Source organism: Serinus canaria, chromosome 5 (assembly GCF_022539315.1).
Source record: "Serinus canaria isolate serCan28SL12 chromosome 5, serCan2020, whole genome shotgun sequence".
Classification (NCBI taxonomy): Eukaryota; Metazoa; Chordata; class Aves; order Passeriformes; family Fringillidae; genus Serinus; species Serinus canaria.
In genome coordinates this window covers 36,034,721-36,059,478 of record NC_066319.1, presented here as the reverse complement: position 1 = coordinate 36,059,478, position 24,758 = coordinate 36,034,721, and the positions used below count along the sequence as shown (strand labels likewise).

Sequence of the window (24,758 nt, the reverse complement as noted above, 5' to 3'; positions counted from 1 at the left end):
CAGTCTACAAATCCCATTCCTGACTGACATTTCATATTTGTGATACATAATTTACCTAAAAAGGACTGCAATAAACATGAAGGAATGTATGCAGAGGACCTGTTCTCTGACACTCATATTCTTACTCATAATAAATTACACTTCACCCTGCAAATTCTACTAAAATCAATAGATTTCCTGGCAGTATGAAATTATTTTCATTATAAGTAAAGGTACTTACTTTAATACAGGTAAATACAGTCCATAAAAGTACTCCCCATTGGGACTATGATCTTTTAACTTACATATAAAGACAAAACTTGGAAAAACTCTCCAGTATGATCCACCAATTAAAGAAAAACCTCATTAGTAGAATTTAAATGGCTCCAGAGACACTATCCAATCAATAATCCACTAATATTGGATAGATTTGCACCTGAAAATGAAATGCTATGACTCCAAAGAGGCAGTTATAGACAATCAAATAAATCATCTATTCACAGGCAGTAGTACAAAGTGAACTTTGATGGAGATAGTGCAGTGAATTTTTCTTAACTGTCTTATATTTCCAGTCCATGCTCTACTTGTTTTTCTACATAGTATCAGTAACAAAGGTAAAGCTTTGAGGCCAACCAAAGTATCAACCCTCTCTGTAAATTTGAGCAAGTATATCCTGGCTGATTTTTAGGGGAAATATTTCTTTCTCATTTTCTTTTCTCATCTTCTGTTTTTTTCTCGTTTTCTCATTTTCCTTTTCCAGGTTGATAGTAACAGAAGACAATGATTCTGATTTTGCAGTAAATAAGTCTTCAAGGAACCAGCAGAACAATAAGCAGTCTTATTTTCAAGGAGTCATTTGGATGGATCAAAAGAAAAAGAAGCCAATTATATCTTCAATCATAATGAAAATAATAAGTGATAGAACCAAGAATGTTCTCTCAAAAGCTGCCATTTTTTTCACTTCTACACATATGAGTCTTCAAGAGGCCATGACTTAGCGGTGGAAATATAGCTCCGAGTCTGTAGGTGTCATTGATATGAAAGTCTTGGGAAAGGAACTGTAAGCCATTTGTAACTATGAAATTGCAAGCTTTACTTTGTAATGGCCAGTTTGGAACAGCTTCCTCTGTAAGCCAGTGTCTTCTGTATTGCTCAAATTGAGTGAGACCTCAAGTCTCTCAAGCTTACCCATGACAAAAGAATTAAAAATAGATCCTCTCAGTACAGTAAGAAAGACAAGGACAAGGGCTCAACTGCCTCCTCAACAGTTCCCATTAATAAGCTGATTCAAATGAGCAGCCTATTGCACATCTAGGAGGTCTGAAAGATGAATTTGGGCTTAACCTTTCTGGAGAATAAAAAAAACTGTAATTAGAGTAGAAGAACCTCACAGACATAAGTAAATCGTTCTAAGTTGGAATTGCAACTGTCTCATCCCCAAGTCCCTGTGTCCTAACGATACTCCTGATAATTTCTTGAGTGGGATTCATCTGAACTAATGGAAAATGTGAGCCTGAGACAGTAATTTAGAAGCAGGTATTGTGAGGTACAGTACGTCCATAGCCTAAATTTTCAAGTTTTTGGTTTTTTGATGCCTAAACCAGAATGGATTAATTGCATCCCAAAAGTACTTTTCTCCCTTCCAATTACTAGAAAAGAAACTCAGAGAAGATCTCTGCCCTGTAGCTAGTTTGTTTTAACATGCCTCTACCTATACTGTTTGTGGGACAAACATCTTGGTGTATCAGAAATAAGGGATCAGTACACAAAAATAGACCTAAGAAGTAAGTAAAATATAAATTTGTACCCTAACAATAGCCAGTCTCTCATTCTCTGTTCACCAAATCATTCAGTATATTGCTGTATCTTAGCTCTGCTGAGCTCAGCTCTTCCTATTACTAGAGAAAGCTTTATCCCACACCCCAGTCTTAGTTCAGAGACTCTTCTGTCTCTCCATTTGTCCCAGCAAAGGGAGCAATTGAGAGGGAAAAAAGGGTTTAGACAACTAGCTATTCTTTAAGATTAATTATGATGTTTTGATTAATCAGAAAGTAAGTAACATTGTAAAAAAAACCCCAGAATTTACAGTTCAGGATTCAAGCCAAAATGAGATGATGGAATGACAGCTGCTCTCTCAGCAAAGCATTTATTCTTAAATGGGAATTTGATGTCATATCAGTGTTACCTTAAGGAGGGAGAGCTTACTGAAAAGTGAACTTTTTTAAAGTATATTAAATAAAAATCTGAGGTACAGTAAATATCTAAATGTTTTATGTCTATGTATATTTGCAAATATACAGAGTATTGTGCATTGATATTTTAGTAAATTAAATCAACTTAGAGATATAACCATGTATTGCATTAGGGCCAAAAAATATGTATGTACAGCTGCTTTACTATAAAGATGCAACTTCCCATTTCAGTGGTCCACAGAAGGGCTACTTTGGGATGGTGGGTCATGAAAATTCAGTCTAAATTCACTTCAAACCTTTGTAAGAGGCATTAGGCTACATTCAACTTCAGAAACCTACCTGGTTCTGTACGATTTAGTACTGTATGCCTTTGTGTTTGCTAAAATTGAATCCAAACAAAATCTCAGTAAACAATTCTTCATCTGTGAAAAATTTTAGGTCTCTGAAGTCACACTCCTTTTGAGAAAATTATTAAAACTTTTTTTCATCATGGAGGTATGAAAAGGATTAAATCCAGCTTGACTTCTTTTGGAATTTCTGTGGCAGACTGTTTTGCATAATTTTGTTACACGCATGTTCAACTTCTGTAATTCTTTAATTGCAGCTCTGCCAGAAACATCATTCTAAAAACTGTAAAGGATCCAGAATGCAATGGTGAAAGCAATTCCTGCCACCAGTAGGAACAGACAGCATTTTCTTTAATTTCTGAGTCTCCAAACATTTATTCAACATTAATATACTTCACTTTGGCCATAATCTTAAATGCTTCCAAACTCACTTGTGTTTTATTTGACTGAAGTATGTTTAACTGGTTTTTTTTTTGTATGATGTACAGTGTTCTTCTACAAATTTTTCAGTAAATACAAAAAGCATCATAAGACATATTGACTATTAATTACAAATGCAACCTGTATTATTTAATCAGAAAGTTCAGTTGCCTTAGGAACTGGAGAAAGAAGAGATGCTGCTGAGAAATACTTTATTTTTTTAAATGCATCACTGTATGCTGCATCATCTGGTATGCTCAAGTCATAAACGTAGTGGAAGATGAAAACTTACAGTTCTGAGTGGGTCTAGTCATTAGAAATAGTTAAAACCAGCACATAATTTACACTGTTTACAAGGTAAGCAGAAATGGCAACAAATAATACTAGCTGGAATTCAATAAACCGTTGACTTTTAGAAATTTCAAATGAGGAAAAATTTTCAACATGTTTTGTATGATTAAGTAGTCTGATTTGTTTAATGGATATATTTACTAAAGTGAATGAAAACCACAAGACTTCAGTACTACTGAAAACCAAGACTATTTTTGTTAAAGACACAAATAAAGATTTAAGAGATTGGTATGACTCTACATAGCATGTTGCTTATTGCTTCAAATAAAACCACATCAGGAAATGACATGAAATGCAACATTATTTTTGCCAAACACAATTTAGCAGAAAATGTCTGCTAAAATCCTGTTCTGAAGAGGAAAATCTTGTTCCCCATCCCAGTTTGGAGAAGAGAACAAGTTCCTCTATAAATCTTACTACTGGAAACACTAGAGGCTTTCCCAGTTATACATGACTGAGAAGGTTTTCTGAGACAGACAGGTACTCACAAGTCTAAGTTTGTTCTCGAGTAGCTGGTCCGTGAGCCAAACCCAAAACAACTTTTGAAAGCTGATCATTTCTCTGTATAAAACACTTAATATCCTAAGTTTTATTGCAAGTGACAAAAATATATGACCAATTATTTAGGCTCCCTTGCTGCTTTTTGAGGGAATTTTGCAGATAAAAAAGTATGCTTTTTGAAGTCACAGACACATAAAAGAAACGGGGCAAACCACTTCTACTGACAAGCTAAGAGGCACATAAATTTCTGGCTAGACCTTACTCAAATGAAACTTGGTAAAACTTTCATGAAAGAATGAAAACTCTTTTTATTATTGCTTCTCATTCTTTACAGTTCCAAATCTCTCCTGATTCACAAAATAGCTGCATATTGTTAGCTTAGAAAATCAGTTGTGCCAATTATTAGTCTCATTATATCTGGTATTTCAGGGGCTAGAACTATGTGTTCACTTGAGCATTTTGGATTTCATTTAAAAAGTAAATGAAATCCACATAGTTTTCTGTGGAAAGTTAAAAAACATGAACTCAAAGGACTTAAACATGAATAAAAAGCATGAATAAATAAAATAAACATCTATTTGTAGCTAGGATGAGCTCAAGAATTTGAAGTAATTTTTAATATTTTTAAAAATTTTTTTAGTCTACATTTTTTGTTGCAACAGAAGAAATAACTGCAGGCAGACATCCTGGCTTCCCCCTTTACAGCTCAGTAACTTGTGTTCATTCTTTCTCCCTTCTCAAACAGAAGCTGTGGTGAGGCTACACTTGAATTTCTGCGAAAACCTTGAAAAGTGATTTAATCTCCATGTATTTTATTTCCCTCATTTCCAAAAAGGGGATGATCATAATAGCTACCTTAACTGTTTAGACAGGCTTAGTTCAGTAATGTCTGTGCAGCATGTAGAGCTCCTTGACTGGACAGTACTATAGAAATTCTAGGTATTGTTATTACACAGGAGTATTCTAAAAGAAAATAATGCAGTAGTGAATTCTTTAATAAAAAGAACACTCAAATTTATATGGCATTATTTTCTAGGAAAAAGACAAAGAAGTCGAAATAGTTTCCTACTAGTGAATTTAACAATCACTCCTCCCACATCACTCTCCTCTTGGGTCCCAACTGCATGGGAGCTACACATTCAATTCAGCCTCCAATTGCAAAATGGAAGGAAAACACCTCAAAAATGGAACAGTGGTTTTTCCTAAGGCATAACTGTAATTTAAAGCATAACATTATGGAATGAAAATCAATGGCATTGTTGAGTTTATTTTATTAAAAATGCTTCCCTGTATACAGTGGCTGTGTGTATTGGGATGGTGCATCACAGTGAATTTCCATTAAGAAACAATGATTCACTTACCACAGTGAAAGCAGTAATAAGGTTAAACTCTTAAGTGGAAAGCAAGTCAAACTAAACCCCAGCAGGTTTTCTACTAGTGGCATAGCTAATGTTTTTGAAAATGTTCTAAATGTTCTCTCTCAAATATATGTATTATACATTGCAGTATTGTTAATTATATCCATTTTCTCTTTTATACACTTCCCCAGGAGATCAGTGAAGAATGGAAAACTTACTTATAGTGAATTTCAGATTTAATGAGACAAAGATGGTTCAATGTATATGACAAAATGATGTGCTCTTGCCATTTTTGATAGGTAATTATTTTTTATACTCTAATGGCTACCATTTTGAAAATAATTAATGTATTATTTGTGTAATTAATAGATAATCAACCAAGTAAGGAAATACTCTGGCTACATCATGGTGGATAATACTATGCTGTTTAACATCTCTAGAGCTTTTGGCATGATATCATATCATATCATATATGTATAAAAGGATTTAATTTGAGAGATTTATGCAAAAAATATGTAAGATTGTTATGGTTCTACTACATGTGTGTGTGTGCGTGTGTGTGTGTGTATAAATGATTATTTTAAAAATATTTATTTTAAAAAAGCTTGCCTGAAACTAGATTTTTAAGTACATAGTTCTGCACTTAAATAAATGCCGTAATTTTCTACCAGAATAAAAACGTACAGCATTTCCTATGGAAAATATGCATCTGTTGCTGTGAAGTTCTGCAGGTCTACCAACAGTCCTTCCTAATCACTTGCTTTGAAGTTTGCTGATAGATCAAACACAATCACCATGACTTTTTTCCCCATTAGCAGAAGAATGCAAATCTAAATAAATATTAAAAAATAGTATTCATGTCATAAGAAAACTTGAAATTGCTTTCAAATGGACAGGTTCAGGAACCTGAAAATCACTGACTTTATCTACATTGACACACCCTTCTCACTAATCATCATTATTGAAAAATGAAGAGTTAAGGAAATGACTTCACAGGAAGAAAATAATATTTCTGCTGTTGTTTTCTTCAATGCTTGTACAAAACAAAGTACGTTTAGAAGTGTTGGCAACATACTCTTTGAGGTGTATATTTAAGAAATTTCCATCCCCTTGGGACTGCAGTTGCCCTAGACACCCTGGTGTACTAGTGGAAGAGAAAAAAACCTCTTTACCTCTAAAGCTCAACAATGACTTGTGATTCCTTTCTTATTCTTTGGTCAAAGATCACTTGCAGAGTAAAGTGACCTGTAATGATGACTTGGGTGAGGGTTTATTTAGAAAGTATGAAGAGAAGAAAATTGCACAGTTCTACCAGGTGTGTTTGCTAAATTACCCCTCTTTCTTGAATGCTACCACTTCTTACAGGGAATGGAACAAAACATGCAACCTCCACTAAGTCAGTTGCAAAGCTGAACACTGGCCTTGGGTTGAAAGGACTTATCTGAATAAAGCATTGTGACTACAATCTTTTCCCTCTTTTCTATAAATCTTCAGGCTTAGGCTTAGGATGTGGCCTAGATTAATGCAAATCTCATAGTGTATATGTCTTTTCCACGTATCTCATCACCACAACCTTGAATGTTTTCTCATCTATGCTAAATTTAGCTCACTGTAATTGTTACCTCAGATAAGTTGTTCTTGACTCATATGTGCAGAGATATATGTTATTAAACTGATGATCACACAAGACCTTTATTACCTTAAGCTGAGAGTGAAATTCAGAGTGAAGACTTCTGAGACAAAATTCAGCTGCTTTTTTTTTGCCCCTCCCCATTTCAGGGGGGTTGGAAATAGATCATCTTAGGGTCTCCTCCAGCCCAAACCATTCTATGATTCTATGTTTTATACTGAGACAGAAGGAAAGAATACTATTGCTTTTACAATTGTGGTGCAATTAGCGCTCTAAAGACCTCTTTTGCAAAAAATATTTATAAATATTATTGTAAAAATTCAATAAAATAAACATGAGTGAACATGTAAATGAAGATGAAAATATATAATTAAATATATACAAGCATTGCATCATGTTATGTAAAAGATAAATATTTTATCCCACCATAAAGAAGAATTTCTCTACAAAAGCTATGATAGTTTTTTTATTACCTTAAAATATTGCAGTTGTTTCTCAGCATTCATTGTTCCTTCATTTTCTTGTCTCAGGCAGGAATTGAAGATGAAAAGCTCTGTATCTCTCAGCCACCCTTTCAGCTCTTTGATCCTGACCTCCAGCTGCCTTACCAGGCTGCCGCTTTCAGGCGAGAGCAGGTCACGTGGACCTAACCCACTGTGCCCTACCATTGTGTCTTGGATCTTCTCTCCTAGGGTTTTCTAATGCATCAGATAAAAAAAAAAAAAACATAGATTAGTCTTATGTACCAAAACATATATAGGTTAATGTGCAACAAGAAGGATCTGTTAAATAACTAGAGATGTGGTTTTTTAATAATTATGACTAATATCAATCAATTTAATTCTTTATTTCCTTGTTTCAATGCATTTCAATTTTCCTACCCTTGTTTCTCACTTATGCTGTTCTCTCTGGGTCACTGACTTTGCTGGAAGGATTATAAGTTAGTGTTTACTAAGAATAATTAAGGACAGAGGCAGCAAAATTCTTCATAACTTTGTCAACTAGTTAGTCTACAGAATTTGTCGATGACTTCAGACACTTATGGCTAAGAGTATAAGACCAGTATATACCAGTATATAACCAGTATAAGAGTTACTGGTTTCTAGGCAGCAACAGAAAATATGACAATTACTGAGTTCACCAGACTCCTATCCAAGGTAGCATTTAAATTTTTGGAGAAACACTAAGATATTTTTTGAGGTCTGAACAGTTAGGTTATAATTTTCATTCATGTATCCCTGAGGCTGTATAGAGAAACAGTTAGGTCACAAAAGCTGGTTTGTTTTTAAGTGGTTGAACTCATTCAGACACCAAAAATCCTCACTGTTCCTGAACATAAGGCCAATTTTTTAGGCAACTAAATTTGAATTTCTGTTCTCTGTCTTAAGCAGCCACTTTGAGATAATGGACCAGACGAAACGTTTGTCTGCTATTGTTAATGAAACTAATTTACTCCAGCTTTTCAAAGTAGTATTTCTAATGACAGAATCACTGACTATTATTTTGATAGTGGACACTGGGTGCTTAATAAATATTCTGAAGAGGCTAGGGATAGAAAGTTATCTTCCTTTTCAGTATTTTGAAAGGCAATCCTTTAACATCAGAAGAGAGATGTGCTGTTGCCTGCTTCTCCTATGCCAAGCAGTATTTTATCTGACCTATAAGAGGCTGTCAGGTTGACACTTATTATAAGCACTAGATCTGTGTTACTGATTGTAGAATATTGAATATACACTGACACTCACATCCAATAACCTTTTAAACTAATAATTAGTGGTGGTTAATTGTTGTAACATGCAGATACAGTTTTAGGTGATCCAGTATGTCTGTCTGTTGGAAGCGCATGCGATAAAAGTTACTGGAATATAATTTATAACAATGAAATTAGCTTCCAAAAATAAGCTTTAAAACACAAATAAAATTAGAGCAACAGATATTAATCTGCTATGTGGCATTCTGTAAATCACATCTTTAGGAGATCATAACTGAAAACATGCTTTCTTGGCAACACCCTTCCATTTTCATGGTGCAAATATTGATAATTTGAAGACCCTCAGTGGAATCCAGCACTAGCTATTGTTTTTATGCTGCAACAAAAGTAGCAGCAGGAGGTGAAATCAATGCCCTTGGAGGGTAGGGTCACAAAAAAGAATTTATTGCCACTTTTTTGTTCTGGAACAGTTTGCAATCATAAATTCTTCATAAACAGAATACTTCAGAGAATGGTCCGTCTTCATAAATATACGACAGAGGACATCAATTTCATTTAATTCACAATTTGTGTCAGCACAGCAGATGCCAATGCTTGCCTTGATAGGGTTGTTTAATATGCAATTGAGACAGAGTAATATTCAGCACAGGGGACAAAATTTCACAGATTAAACTGTACGCACCACTGACATTTCATTCTAATGTATTTCCATTCCACAGTGTTCACCTTAGATGAAAGTAATATTAAAAACCATATCCCTCTATTTTGCCATTGTTAGAAGTTAAAATCCTTGTCTTTAATTTTTTTCATGCCAATTAAAATGTAATCATGCCAATTAAAACAGTATGTCTAGTGCTGTTAGTTTCTGCAGAGGTTTTTATTAAATTAAACAAAACTCTATCAAACTCTGCTTATTATTCATGAAACTGCATTTAGCAGAAACACTGTAATAGTCACATTTTATTTTTCTGTAAATGCTGAAATTAATGGCAAAACTTAATATGGAGGTTTATTTTGATTTTAACATACTGAGAAGCAAAGAGCTTCAAAATTTTTTAAGACAGTTTTCCTAGATTTCAAGAATTATGATCTTATTTCATAGTTTTATATCCTACCAGCTTTAATCAGTGCCAGGGAATTAAGCTGATTAAATACACTGAATTTCATAAATTTAAGGCTTACATCTAAAATTATTTAAAAAAACAAGTTGTCATGATCAGATGCAAAAGACTGGTTGAGTAAGTCCTTTCTAAATCAGTAAATTTATTAACAATCAAACAAGATCAAAATGCTTATGTTGATGCTGCAAATTAAAATTAAAAGTAATTAGATCACTGCTCGTAAGGCAAATTTTAACATTTTTTGACAACTTGCACATTTCAAGAATCAAGAGATTAGAAGCAACTCTGCTTAACTAAAAAAGCCCCACCCTCTGAAATGGCTATTGCATTACCACATCACATAAAGTGACTTAAGTCAGTATTTAAAATGCTGTTGGCAGGCTGCATGTATATTTTACTCATAATATATTAGAAATATTTTTTAAAGTAGGATAATAGCATGCAAAATTATGCAATGTAACTGTATTGCTAATATCACACATTTGTAATTAATCATTTAAAGTAATTTATAAATTTATCTTACCCTTGATTTGAAGTGAAGGCAATTAAGGAGAGAAGTGGATGGAAAAATATATAGTTTGACCTCTCTCTCTCAGCTGTTTTACAACAATAGGACAATAGTGTCTCCTGCACAGTGCCATCACCGGTCTCTGGGTAACAGAATCCCTATATTGCTTTTTTTGCCAGATTCTTGTATCTCACTCTTTGGCTGAGACCCAGCCCATCATAGCGTGAAATGAATTACATGAAACTTTTTTGGCTTTTGTCAAAAGTGAGATGAATACAGCAGCATGAAACATATCCTGGCTGTATTCTCAGCTTCAGGTATGCAGATTTGTACTGAATCTGTGTATTTGTTTTTGAGCCATCAGTGTGACCTGAAATATGCAGTGACAACCCCACTTTTCATCTTAAAGGTATAGTAAATAGTTAAACAGTAGATGTCTCTAACATGTACCTTCAGAATAAATTCTATTAACATTCACTCAAGCATGACAGTCAGTGTATATCAGATATACTGCATTATAGTTGACTTGGTGCATACCCATAATACATGGCATATTTTACTTACATTTTTTATGTATTAAAGAACTAAAATTATTAAAGCCAGACAGGAGACAAGCATGGAATAAAAAAAAATCAACAGAAGAGGAAAAGGCTATGGAGTTTTTATAATAGAATGAGTAGCTTGTTTGAAATATACGCGGTGGATTGAAAGAGAGAGATATTTGTGCTCCAAATTAGAAATCAGACAGACAGTGTACTTCAACACACAAAAATGTACACATAACCCACAAACAGTAATAAAAATGCAAATACCCCAAGCAGTTCCCATTTTTCATTAATTGAATCCACTTTTTCAAGGAGATCGTTTGGTAGTAAAACACCACTTTTCTTCAGAGCTTCAACCTTACTAAGCAGTTCCATCTTTTTTGGGTGTCTGATTGACATTTCTACATTGTATCTCTAAAAGGAAAAGAAATGTACAGTATTAGCTGCTGTAGAGAGTTTTTTCCATAGAAAAATAAACTTTAATTGTATGCGCCCGGTTATGATCGTGCTCCATCTGACATTTTCTCATTTTATTTTTTTTTTTAAGCAAAAAAACCTTCTCATAACATATCATAAGAGATTTGGGCACCAGGCATGTAGAGTCCTGGGTGGCACATCTATGCAGGTGGTTAGCAATTGATTGCACATAGTAATATTCACTCTCTCACAATATTCACTTGTACAATAATATCTACTAACACTCTCCCATCTGAATCTTGATCTGCCTTTTTCTCATCCAGGTTAGTGGTATCTTATTTTTAAAACATGCTGCTTCAGCAAGTAACACTGAGGTTCTTCATGGAAAACAAACCAAAATGAAACAAAAACCCCAAGGAAATAATTTCATACTTATGTTTCCTCTAGAGTTTATTTATTCTCTCTCCCATTGTGGTTTCTGTGTCACACATGGGCCTGAAAATGTGAGAGTTTGACCTTCGAAAAACAATTAGAAATAGCTCCCCTAAAACACAATAGCAGTTACTTGAGTTTTCTTGCATCAACCAATAGGAACAGTGAACTTGCACACAAATGAGAACAGCCAAAATGTTAATACTGTCCAATGGTTTCTTCAAGTTGAAAATACCTTCTATTTGTGCACTGTTATTTATTGTTAAAAAAAAAACAAAAAAGACACCCAGAGAAAACTAGAAGCTTCTTTCAGAAATTCTTTAATAAGAGTTTCTAAATTTCTAAATATTTAGGTCTATATTATTTACATAGTATTTAAAAATGTACTCTAATATACAGATCAACTAGAAAATAAATGTTTTTCTTAAAACTGTATTCTCTGAAAACTTGACCTAACTATTACATATAAAGGTTACCATAGTGGTTAATTATGTTTTCATAGTTGGTACAGTAAATTTAAAAAAAAAAACCAAAAACACATAGGCATCCACATATACATACCCTCCATATAGTTAAGCTAATCAAGTGTGAAAAGACTCATTGAAATGAAACTTCTGATATGGCCAAAAATGTGCCTTTTACTGAAAGAAGAGGGTTCAGTACATATACTTGCAAAGGTGTTTACAAGACTTACATAAATTATGCAAAGCTATTAGAAAATTGCTTCCTAAACATTAAGCTTTCTTTGCTTCAAATTCAGTCAAGAAAACTGCTATTGCAGCTCTTACTGAAAATGTTAATAACTGGGCTAAATATAAAAAATTAAACCAAAATTAGGAATGTTTAAAACATGGGTGCCTTTGCCAGATCCAAGAGTATGCTCTGTAGGAAAACAAAGCAAAAATACAATTGCAGACAGCTTAAAGAAAATAATAAAGGTGTGAAATCACTGTTTCAGCTAACAGGTTCTCAGCATTTCCATGCATATGTTTGCATATTGTTAGTTTCATATTTTAATCTCTCATTTACACAACACATGCACATCATTTGTATTATGTAAACTTCAGCAAATATTAGTCATTTGTGGATCATAGAGCAAATGTTTTAAATGAGGTGATTTAAACCATTTCTCATTATTAATGAACACTGATCAGGTGTCTGCGTATCCAAAATTGCATGAATATGCATGGTAAAACCCAAGGAATTGTTTATGAAGAACCTGCCTTTTGACACTTGCTGTGCTGTGGCTGAGGTTTGAGATGTGTACAACTGCAGGCAGTGCCTACACCAGGCTGTGCACTAGGGCTGGACCCCAAGAGGCAGCACCATTTTATTCGACTGATGTGTTCAACAAGTAAGATTCCTGGTCCTGTTTTATTGCCTTCTCGGCTAGAATGGCTGCTGGAGGAGATTACAATCTTCTTTATGTAATCTGATTTCTATTTAAAGATGATATAGCCGAAAAGGATTTGCATAATTATTTCCATAAGTACATGTAATATCAAAGGGAATCCAGAGTCCAATTTGCTAGGCGCTGAAACCCAGTACGCGCGACTCCCTTTCTTTTGTCAAGTGAATTAATAGACTGAGGGAGTCCTCTAGCTGTGTGTCACTGGTGCAGGCACAGCCAGTGACTGCTCATCACCTGCTCCAGCCTGGCACTGGCTGCTGCCTGGGCTGGGGATGTTCCTGGGCAGTGCCGGACTGATGACGAAATAAAACACACTGCATGTTTCATAACTACAATGCTCTTGTTAACTTAGAAACAGAAGACATTTCATTTAATTTTGGACTAGATAAAATAACTCAGCACTGCATAATCCAAACACTGTGACAGATGTTACAAAAGGTTATTACATTAAAAACTAAATAAGGTAGGTTTTATGTACGTGCTGTCTTTGTCACCGTGTAACCTACTGTATAAACAAGCATGACAAAATTGCTGATTGACAGAAAATGCATTATACAGTAACAGTAAAAGATGAGAGATTTCAGTTGATTATCAGATGTATTGGTATATGACTGAGAGTCAGTATTGTTTCACTCCTGGATATTTAATATGCAGTGCATACTTTAAGTTAAGGGAAGAGCTTAATGTACAGGAGGTATGGTTTTAGAACTGATAGCATGAGATGCTTTTGCTAATGCTATTTTTTAATCCATTAAACACCTACACTCTGAGCAGTTGCATGGAAAAATTAGCTACCGGCTCTATCAGTGCTGCACAACCCTAGTCTGGTAGGACTACTTAATCCTGTGGTGAGAAGATAATTTAATCTTCAGATTCATTCTTTCCTCAGCTTTAAGTGAGCAAAGACTGCTCTATTGTGACAGTCTGTGGATGTTATGATATAGATTACTGTTTAATAGTCAAAAATGAGATTAAGCAAGTTAAGGTCGCAGTTTTCTTGCAATAACCACAACAATAAATAAATGGGTAATATTTAATTTCCCACAACACCTGTCATATAAACTGGGAAAAAAAACCCAAACAAAAATGTACTGTAAAAGCTACAAAATATTTACAGCATGATTAGCTGTGTGCATGTGTGCTTGGTTTTGTGTTCCCGAGGACACTCTAAATAAATCCAAGACATTGTTACGTAAGTTAAAGAATTTGGCCTTTTATTCCTTCTCTCTCAATAAGATCAATACTTCTAGAAGCACAAAGAAAGGAATTAAAATAAATGCAGTACCATTTATCCATGAAGAAGTTTGGCAAAAATATTTAAGCCAAAAGAAGTTGAATTCCAAAACAAAGCAAGTTAAAACCTTATTTCCTCTAATAAAAACATTCTAAGAAATCCAGGCAGGCTGATTGAGACACATTTTTCGACACTTTATGCTAAACTCTGTCTTTTTTTCTCTTTTTTAATTTTCTTTAAAAATTATATAAAACATTTTTTGTGTGAAAAATCACACCCGAAAATTCTGTCCAAATGGAGACTGGAACAATGCCTTGTAACAGTGTTAATTGTCACCATGGAAACCAGAAGAATAAGCCATTTTGAAACTGGTATAGAAGGCACACATTGAGCAACTCAAGCATTTTTCAGCCTCCCTCGGTGTTAAGGAACAAGATGCCTAGTCACTGAGAGGTCAGAGAAAGAAATCATCATGAAAGGTTCGTAGATGTGCACTGTCTGGTAAACAATAAAAAAATCTGTACACAGTTAACAACTCTGTAAGACTGCGCACAGCATCTTTCAGAAAGAGAAACACCACAAAAAGATGATCAGGAGATCAGCAGATTCCACCCCTTGAGCAAAACTTTAGGGCAATATTATGCGAACCTTGCCCCTAAAGCTCCCTGGGAATTCTGTTGTTGTAATAAAACTTCAGAAGAGAAAAGAAAAAAAAAAAAAAGCCTGCATGATGGAATTCAAAATAATGCTCTAAAAGCACACAGAGAGATTAAGACATCCATTGTAAGACTTTTGTATGGTGCTTCTGTTGGTTATAGTGAAAAGAGACCAGACATACTGAACACACAGTGGAGCTATGGCTACGAAGTACAGAAGAATTAAGCCAATGAACTTTCTCCATTACTGGAATAAGGGTGTGCTATTTGTAGATGTTCTGCATTCCATCATTCACATGCTAACAAAGTGTCTTCAGTCACATGGCACTGTAGGATATACAACTGAGATCAGAACTGAGTGCCCTGCAGCCTTAGTTTTACCTGCATTGCAATTCTAAATTTTAAAGATTTGCCTTTTGGGGTGTTTTGACTGTGGCAGACACCAATAAATACAGACATATACCCTCGGTGGCTGCATGTGGATGCACAGTCAGCAATGGCTCACATTTGCAAAATATACTGCCTGCATAAAATTGAGTAAATAATTTTCTGCAGCAAATTCACCAAATACATAACATAAATATATATATATAGATATAGACACACGCACACACATACACAGACACACACACAGACACACACACATATATATGCATACATAGCAATATTTGTCCATCATCTCTTCACACACATTCTCACTTTGCTTTCTGGATAATGTTTGCACTCTTCATGCTAGGCTTCATGGTGGCCCCTTAGGAAGCCCATGCCTAATGCCATTCAGTGGTGAACAAAGAGTCTTTTTATTCTAAAGTCCAGGGTCCAAAGCTCAGCTGTATACAAGCAAAGTGAAGGAATCTGCTAGAGGCCAGCCTACCCTTCACAATAGCTCTTAATGCTTCTACCTTTTTGGTACTGTCAGTGTGAAACATTTTAGACACTGTCCAGAAGCTTACTTATATTTCTTATGTTGTCAATAGCACTAGAACCTCTGGACAACATTCAAGATCTGGGCAGTGTGATCTGTCTAGATGAAAAGCGGTTTCTGTTTCTTTCAAACTTCATGTATTTCTGCATTAGCAATTTATGGCAAATAATTGCACAGAGAAATTATAAAGACTCCTACAATTGTCCTTGTAAATTAATAATAGGCTTTCTTGATTGGGATAAATTTGCTGCTGAGCCTTTGGAAAAATTAAAAAGTGCAATGTCATTTAAAATTGCCAGAACTCACAGAGCAAATTACATCTGAGGTTAAGAATCAGTTTTTCCTCTTCTAGTTTATTCCATTTGCATGATCTGGAAATCATATTACATTGGCTATGTATTGTTAATTGGACATAGATTGCATTATCTTTGATATAAATCAAACTACAAATATTAAAATGAATTGCAAATTCTGTAATAGAAGATCATAAACCAATCTTTTTTAAGTATCTCCCATTAATAATTTAATTCCAATTATATCACTTGGAAAACTCAAGAAGGAGAGTGTTAACTTATTTCCATTTGCCTTTTTCCCCTACAAATAAGCACAACAGCACAATATGTATTTGTGTGAGAGTGCATGTGCATATGGGCGCACGCCTATAAGACAAAACAAATCTTAGCACTTTCATCTTAAACCCCCACAGACACCTGAGGTTTTTCTGTTCCAGAAAGTAACAAATGCAGATTACACGTCTGCTATGCATTTCCTTCTGCGGCAGCTTGAGAAATAAACACATCGAAAGAAATATTAAGCAACTTCATGAACTGAATTTTGCCTACATTAAAAAATGATGCAGTTGGTATTCATTGTTCTGCCTTTTTTTTTTTAAGAAAAGTGATCCCAACACTTTAAATTTTACTATATATGTAATATTTTTGAAGACTTTTTGTGCCCTTTAATGAATTTATATTAAATATTTAATACTGTTTAGGGCATATCCACTACTACCAAAAACAGTTATATTCCCAGCAGTCCCACTGTTTCAGGCAGAGGGCTTGATTGATCCTCCTAGCCTGAATTGAGTAGAATGAAAAGAAGCAGTTGGAAAATAGCTGCAATCATTTAATGCAGATGACCTCTGACAGGCTCACAGCTCTTCTATCTGAACAGAAATTTGCATGGGGTCTCTGTGCAGAGGAACAATGTAACCTAAATGGTAGACAATCTTTATTCTAATGAAGTGGGTGTCAAGGTCAATGTAAAACTGCAATGATAAATGGCGCACCACTAGGCAAGAGAAGTTGCATAGGCATTGTAGTGCTTTCACATTAATTGAAGGCTGAAATGCACCGAGTGAAAGCACAAGACTCTCTTTTCACCATAATGTGTTAATGCACAAATGTTTAAATGTTTTATTCAAGCCCCTAGCCTGTTGGCACAAATCTTATTGCAAACAAAAATACAATAGTTGGCCAATAACCAGAAAAATAGAACTTTTTATTAGCTTGCCTTATTTCTTGAATCCCTAACAACTTCCACAATCTACTCAGAGTACCAAAAGAATAACAAGTCTCCAGACACCTAATGTAATTCCCATGATCCTTTTTCTATTTAGGATATCTGTCTTTAATTAGTTCCAAACAAGCAAGCCTTTAGACAAGTCTTCATTAGATACCATTCCCAATGAACTAACTGCGAGAAGAAAAGTCATGCTTCAATATTATTATTTCCCAGATTCCAAGTCTTCTTTTAGTATATAGTTAACATCTCCAGGTGCCTTTTGTTCTCTCAAAGAATTAGACCAGTAAAACTGGGTTTTGTAATGCAAAGAGTTGTGTGCCTAGAGTGGGGACTAAACTACAATCTGTTATTGTGGCTTTGTCAAAACTGCAATACAACTATAATTATAGTACTTCATCAGTCGATCAAGCAATTTGTGGAAGGCAGTACATTTTGTCTTATAAAAATGAGGAGGACAGTAAGCTGCTTTTTAAAATCCTGAGCTGCTTAAGCTTGTTAAGGGTATATTGTTTGCTAATACACTCATTAGCAGCCAGGCATTTTAACTTCATCAATTAAACAGGAAATGGTGTTGCACCATTAGTTTCACAAAATGCTAAAAAACAGATAGCAGACTACAGTTAAGAATTTTAGAAATTCTATTTTAACCTGCAAACTGCATTATGCATTTCAAACCATTTTTATGCAGCGACATATACATGGGGAGTGTGTGGGTCTGTCTGTGCATGAACGTAGGTGGTGAAAGCCCTGCAGATAGTTGTGAAGCTAATTATAAATACACACACACACACACACACACATATACACCCACTTAAAATTTCCTAAGTCCCCTAAGGATTGCTGCTGAAGCACAACGTCATTTCTTGACACCGATGAACATTTACTCATCTGAGTAATCCCAAGCATGACAGAAGTTTATTCCTGTGAACTACTAACAGGTCTCCTGGATAACTAACAGGTTCACAGTATGGATGACAATTTTTGAGTATTTATCAGCCTTTATTGTGTTAGGCTCTTCTGTGCAAATAGGCATTAACAATATGATTAGAGATATCAGACAAGGAGCTATAGTTTGTTATTAAAGAGGATCTGCAGCGCTTTCAGTTTCTGGGGATCTGTGAGTGGCACATACTATACAACGCCATTTCTATTTTACAACTCGCCTGAGCAAGGGAATTTTCCATATGGAAATCAGTCTTCAGGATATTGCAATTCAGAGAATAAACTCCAGTGGGGGGGAGGGTGGGGGCGGGGGATGGGAGAATTGTAGTGTAAAGGAAAAAAAAACCCAACCCCAAAAAAACCCCACGTTAGTGATGAAACTGTTTAAAAAACTGTACAGCTTCATCTGTGTGTGATTTGTCAGGTCTGAAGCTTTGACGTGCCCAAGGGGCAGACCCCAGCGGGGCGCAGGCTGCAGAGCTAAATAGCTGTGAAAGAAGTCTTAATGTAGGATGGAATTCAAACTAACCTTGACATGACCTCGGGAAAAATATGCAAAAAGTAAAATGAATGCACTCTGCAAGATACATCCTAATTTTGTGGCCGAGCTGGTTAGTTTCACAAACATAACTGGGACTTTAAAAGCAAAATAAAACTTGAGGAAAAAGGGGAAACTTCGGAATTCAGACTAAAAACTCAAGCAGGCATGGGGTGTTGCTGTGGAGGCATATGAATCATTTGGAAACAATCCAAATAAAAACCAACACCGAACAATATTGTTGTCAGCTTGTCTATTCAGGAAAATTGTTTTTTTAGGTTGAATATAAATGACACAAAGCCAAGATTACATCATTGCATTACAAAGTCTGTTGTGGCTTTTAGCCGAACAAGCCCCATGGATCTACTGGTTGATGGCAGTAATTCAGTAAGAAGTTTAAAAGGCTTGGTTGTTTTGGGTTTTTTTTTCTTTTTTTTTAAGCTTTGTTATTCTAAATATAGCAGAATTTTGCTCAAATATTGATTATTTAATGTTTTTGAAACCACATCCCTGGGTTTGTTCTGCAAGCTTACTACTTTATACAAACAATAAAAAATTTGAGCGGGTATATGAAGCCTTGATTTGGCTTTAGTATGCATTTGGCCTGTCTTGCACAGTGTTCAGTTAAGCAGGAAGACATCCACCCTAATATAGCAGCCAAGAACTGGCTTATTCACTAGATATATGGAAATTGTAATTGAGTGTCAACTTGCGTTGAATTTCAATCCCATTACCTTCAGAATGCAATTTTGTAGCAATACCAGTTATTTACTATTCTATTAACCAGTTTTTAAACATAATTAAATTCTGAGAACCCATAGCCAAAATACAGTTGCTTCAATTCATATGGTGAGGGTAATCCAGCAGCAGGTGCATAAGAGCTCACTAGATCCAGCTGGCCACCCACCTACAAATAAAGGCAAACCCTGGCAGGTATGCTAGAACATGGTGCCACTGCACAGGTTATAGTGCAGGTAAGGCCACAGAGCTGGTACACTTAATGTTTAACAACCCAACAATCTTGTAAACCATGTGTTTTACTGGGATCCTTGGCTGCTTTATGAAGGAATTTCTGAGACTGGTCTTGCGCTGATTTCAACAATGCTAGGTGGGACTTCTGGTGCAGGCAAATACAGATGCAACCAACAGTCATGCTTAACATATCAGGGTAAATTTACAGCTAAATTTACATGTATGTAGTTGCCTGGAGAATCGATATTAAAATTTTTTAAATGGTGCTCTTTAGAAATTAATAGCTACTATACTGTTGGGTTAATGCTCAGGTATAGTTTTTTGAGGGGAAAAAAAATCTCCAAAGAGTAAGGGAGATTCCAAAATACTAGTGTATTACTACAGTTAGTCCATTATTGAGCAGAAAATGCAATTGAAGTTGGAGAAAAATTTTGGCCTGGAAACCAAAAAGGTATAGTTGCAGCTCCATCCTTGGCTGGATATTCTTGAAATCTCATACTGATGCACTTTTACATTTACATTTTTACAAACTAAAATACAACATTGTAAGATTATGGAGATTTTTTGGAGATATTCAAAGAAAATAATTTATAACCTGTTATCCTCTCTTCTGCTGTGCCTGCTGTTGCAGTATGCATGAAACATAAAATTGGAACTCTTCTACACAAAGATTTAATTCCAAATGCACCTACTATTGTCAGGCTGTACATTACAGGCATCATTCTGTTTTGAAATGGATGTTCTTGTGCATTTATCTTTCACAGACTGGCTCATCTGAAGTCCTTATTCCATTGTTACCCCACTAGATTGCTAATGGTGATCAGTAATATCCTTCCATGAGAGAAGCTTGACTGAAAATCCACAAATAAGTTGTTCGCTCTTCCAGCAACACTACTGGGATGTATTTGGGGTAGAATATCTCTGGATCCTCATCTTCTTACCTATTTGCTATATTTTTTCATGGGAGAAGAGGATTCCCTGCTGGAAAAACATCCAAATGGAAATTGAAGCTCCTCAGATCAACAGAAGCAGAACTCAGTCTCCACCAAGGCACAGGTAATTCCACAAAGATCTGTACACACACTGCTTCAGGCACAGTGGCTTTAGTAATGCAAATAACCAGACCTTGTCAACTCAGAGAAAAGAAAGTCATCCCTGGCCTGTGACAACAGCCCTACAGTCTTCACAGGCTGATGACTGACCTCAAGTCAAGGTCAGAAAAACTCTGCATCAGCTTGCTCAGTCTCCAACCTCAGACCATGTGGATCTCAGTTCCCACTACCTGTAGTATCTAGAGTAACAATGTGATTTTTAAAGTAATTGAACCTTTTCCTACACAACAGAACTTACACCTGTTTGACTGGCCATCCAAGTGCTGATTGGAAAGGGTGCTGACAGCAGATTTCTCAATTTTCCCTACAGTTGTAATGAAAAATGTTATTTTTATTTTAAATGTTCATCCAGTACTGTATTAAATACAGCAAAAGCTATAGCTTTTACAATGTACTATTTGATTTTTTTCCTTATAATGTCCCTTGTGCTATGGCAAAGCTGGGACATGCACCAGGTCCATGGGAAGTGCTAAAAAGATCTCCACTATCTAAAACACTGGCACATGCTGCAATTCCTGTTACAGCAATACCATTACAGTGATATCAAAACTATTGCAAAACACATTAAAAAGTTAGTCTTATAGTTAACTGCTTATGATCATCTGCAGAGAGCCATACTCTGAACCTTTTAAGAGACACAGCAAACAATAGTGATTCTCTTTTCTAGTACAGATTAATTTAGTTACTAAAACAAAAGGAGAAATTTGGCACCCTAACCTCCCCACCTTATTAGTATTTACAATGAAATAATCTCATTTTAGAAGAATTTTATAAGTTGTTAAGAACTTAGTATTTCATTTCTCGTATTATTCTAGGAAAAAACATAGTACTTTTATACAAAAGAAAAAATATTCTCAATTTGGAATGTTATTTTTATGATCAAATACAAACTGCTCTCAAGAGCAAATATATAACAGAACTGCTGACACAGCTTAAAGTATGGCTGTGTGAATGCTGCAGAAAAAGCTATTTCAGAAAACATTTTTAGCAATAGGAGAAGTCCAACTTTGTTTAAACCTGAACTTTTTTTTTTTACAATATCAAGTAATGTTAACAGCATGCTGAAAATGTTAAGGCTAAGTGTACAGTGTCAATATAGATTGAATCTCTCTGAAAACTGGAAATTCAAGCTTTTTAAACAGAATCCAGATGTTTGGCTTTTAATCATATTTCAAGAAAGAGGAAAGTTATGCAATACAAAATTCATACATGCATATTTCATTAGTGTCTTTCCTATCACTGAATTAAAAATTTCTAACATATGTTTTTCTCAAACAGATAATGTTTTAAATTAGAAGAGTTGGCAAGAAGTTGTACACCTCACAAATGTCACTGGAGTATTTTAAATTAAAATAAAATATTTCATTTTTTATGCTTTTAACAGCTTTGATAGCAAATGCTACAGCAGTGATCATTTTTAGCCTTATCAATAGGAAGTTCAATAGTCCCTGAAACAAACTAAGCATATAAAGATGACTGAGCAGCAAGAACTGAGGACTAGACTTCTTCAGGATACCTGAGACTGATAACACCCTGATGGACCTGTGAGTATTTAACACAGATGCTTTCCATCTTTCTCACTGGTGATCAAAACAGGACAATACTATGTTTCTTCAGCAAAAACCAGAATTCTGAAGGTGATAGAACTTTTTCCAAGATATATTCCAATTCTAGAACATTAACAACACCACTACATTTGCTGAATAATATTTAAAGGCCTATATCACAGTGGCCATTGTTTCTAAAAGCTAATATAAATGATAAATTGTATGATTTATTTTTAACCTCCAGAGTCTTTGAAAATTAGACTCTGAATTCATTTGTAAAAATGGAGTTTCTGAATGTAATAATATTTCAATATTTTAAATAATTTAAGACAGACAAAACTAAAGCCATAAATATAAGAGGAACTGTCACATATATAATGGAAAAAGGGAAAAAGACAAAAAAATTCTACCTCTGGCTACCTGCATGAGGCATTGGGCCTGCTCTCTTAGACCCCTGTATCTTCCAAGAGGCATGTGAAGTGTGCTTGTACACCACCACAAGCAGAAATTTGCTGCTGTTATACTGTGATGTGATGGAATGAGATGCAACTATGGACTTCAAGTCTGTGCAGGAATGTTGGACACTAAATGCAGGACATGCTGAAAGCATCTCTCTGTATCTCCAGTAGCTGCTGTGCCCAGGAGAGACACTTTGCCTCTTTCAAGGGGCCACCAACAAGGGTATACCTAATGCAGGCTTTCACAGGCTCAAGCTTGCTATGTTTCAATGAATTGCAGACTTGCACCAGTCATGTGAGATAGAGAAATATTATTTTTGATAAAAAATGGGAAACTGAGGTACAGATGGACACCATGTACAGCCCCAGGGAGCAAAGATCTCTGATGTGGGAACACAAGTCTTCCCATAGTCACTCCACTATTCTGTCCAAGACAATGTTTTCTGAGCTCAGAACTAGTTAACACTCTGTTTCACACTAGACTAAAAAGAAAAAAAGTAGTTATAGCACTTACAGTATATTTTATTCACTGCAGAAAATAGCTCTACACATTCTTACATTCTCAATGATATTTAGGAACTAACACTAATAGTTACCTTTAAAAGAGTATGAGAATGTAGTGACACTGAACTCATTTTGTGACTGAACAACTATTGAGACAGATATAAAAGAAACTTTCCCTCTGATTCGTTTTATTTCTCTCAATTCAGGTGTCTGTTCTCAAGAATTTATGGTGCTGTTATACGTGAACTCTGCTATTTGTTGGCATGATGAAAGCTGAAAGCTTCTTCTCATCTCTAATGGCATTCTGCCAAAATATTCTCTGACAAAACTTGGGTTGATTCACAGATCTGAAGTTCAAAACTTGTCATAATCTAGCCTCCCCACTTGTATAAAATGCACCCTAATCTTATCATCTCGACCTATATTAAGCTGTCGGATTTCTGGCTTGGAGAAAATCTTTTGCTATTTCATCGGTACTTAAAGACACAAACAATAGTAAATTCACAGAATTCCTTGGTAAAATGATAAACTAGCTTATTTCACTGTTAGAAAACGTATGCCTCATTCCTAGGTTTAACTTGTTTACTTTTAACTTCCAGATGTTTTATCTTCTTATAAAGTTGCCAATAGCTTGGATGTCTGTGAAAGTATGAAGTCACTACAAGAATCAAACACAAAAATAGATGACTTGCATTGATCTTGAGTTATCTGTGTTTGGTGTTTCTGGGATTACAATTTATAGAACCATAACATAGAGAAGATGAACAATTTTTGCAGAGGCTAGTAAACTCAAATACACACATTTTGGAGATTTTTAAGGTGCGTGGTTTTTCCTAGGAAGCAAATTTTTGATAACTTGGCCCTAATATAAATGAAAAACTATGGATTTGGATTTAATTTGTGCTTTTGGACAGCATTGCCTTGTACTTCCATTTTGGCTTATGCTTGTTGCATTCTCCTGGTTCACTAAAGATTGATGCTATTCATGCTGGAAAGGCGAATAGGGAGCAGGAGAAAGAGAACATAGCAGCAGGTGAAGTTGATGACAAAAAAGATCAAATTCAGAGTATGAATGCCATACTTGCTCCCATGGAATAATACCACTGAACATCAGAAATCCTAATAATCAATGAGAGTTTCATCCACAACATGAGTATTTTCTTCTGGGCACTATCAACTGCTCAAGATTCACTCTGGAAACTGTCAAGTTGAACGCAAAGTGATCTTGACAGACCAAGGAATCTGCCCTTTGTGTTTAGCCCTTTGTAATGAACAGCACAACACCCGCATAGTAAAAGAATCTGTCTTAAGACAATTAAAAGAAAAAATAGTTCTGTAAAGATACAGCAAAAAAATTGCAGAAATTGATTTCAGCAGAAAACCATCACAAGTTTATGATGACTTATGTTGTCTTAATGAAATG

General features: G+C 35.1%; 1 protein-coding gene across 1 annotated transcript in view; it reads right to left on the bottom strand.

Moving 5' to 3' along the window:
* Positions 1–24,758, bottom strand: part of AKAP6 (A-kinase anchoring protein 6) — a 211,338-nt gene that overhangs the window by 36,674 nt on the left and 149,906 nt on the right. The window contains exons 9-10 of the mRNA XM_050975869.1: positions 10,931–11,077; positions 7,252–7,476 (exon numbers count right to left, since the gene is read on the bottom strand). Of these exons, the coding sequence (XP_050831826.1) occupies positions 7,252–7,476; positions 10,931–11,077 (372 nt within the window). The remainder of the gene's footprint in view (positions 1–7,251; positions 7,477–10,930; positions 11,078–24,758) is intronic.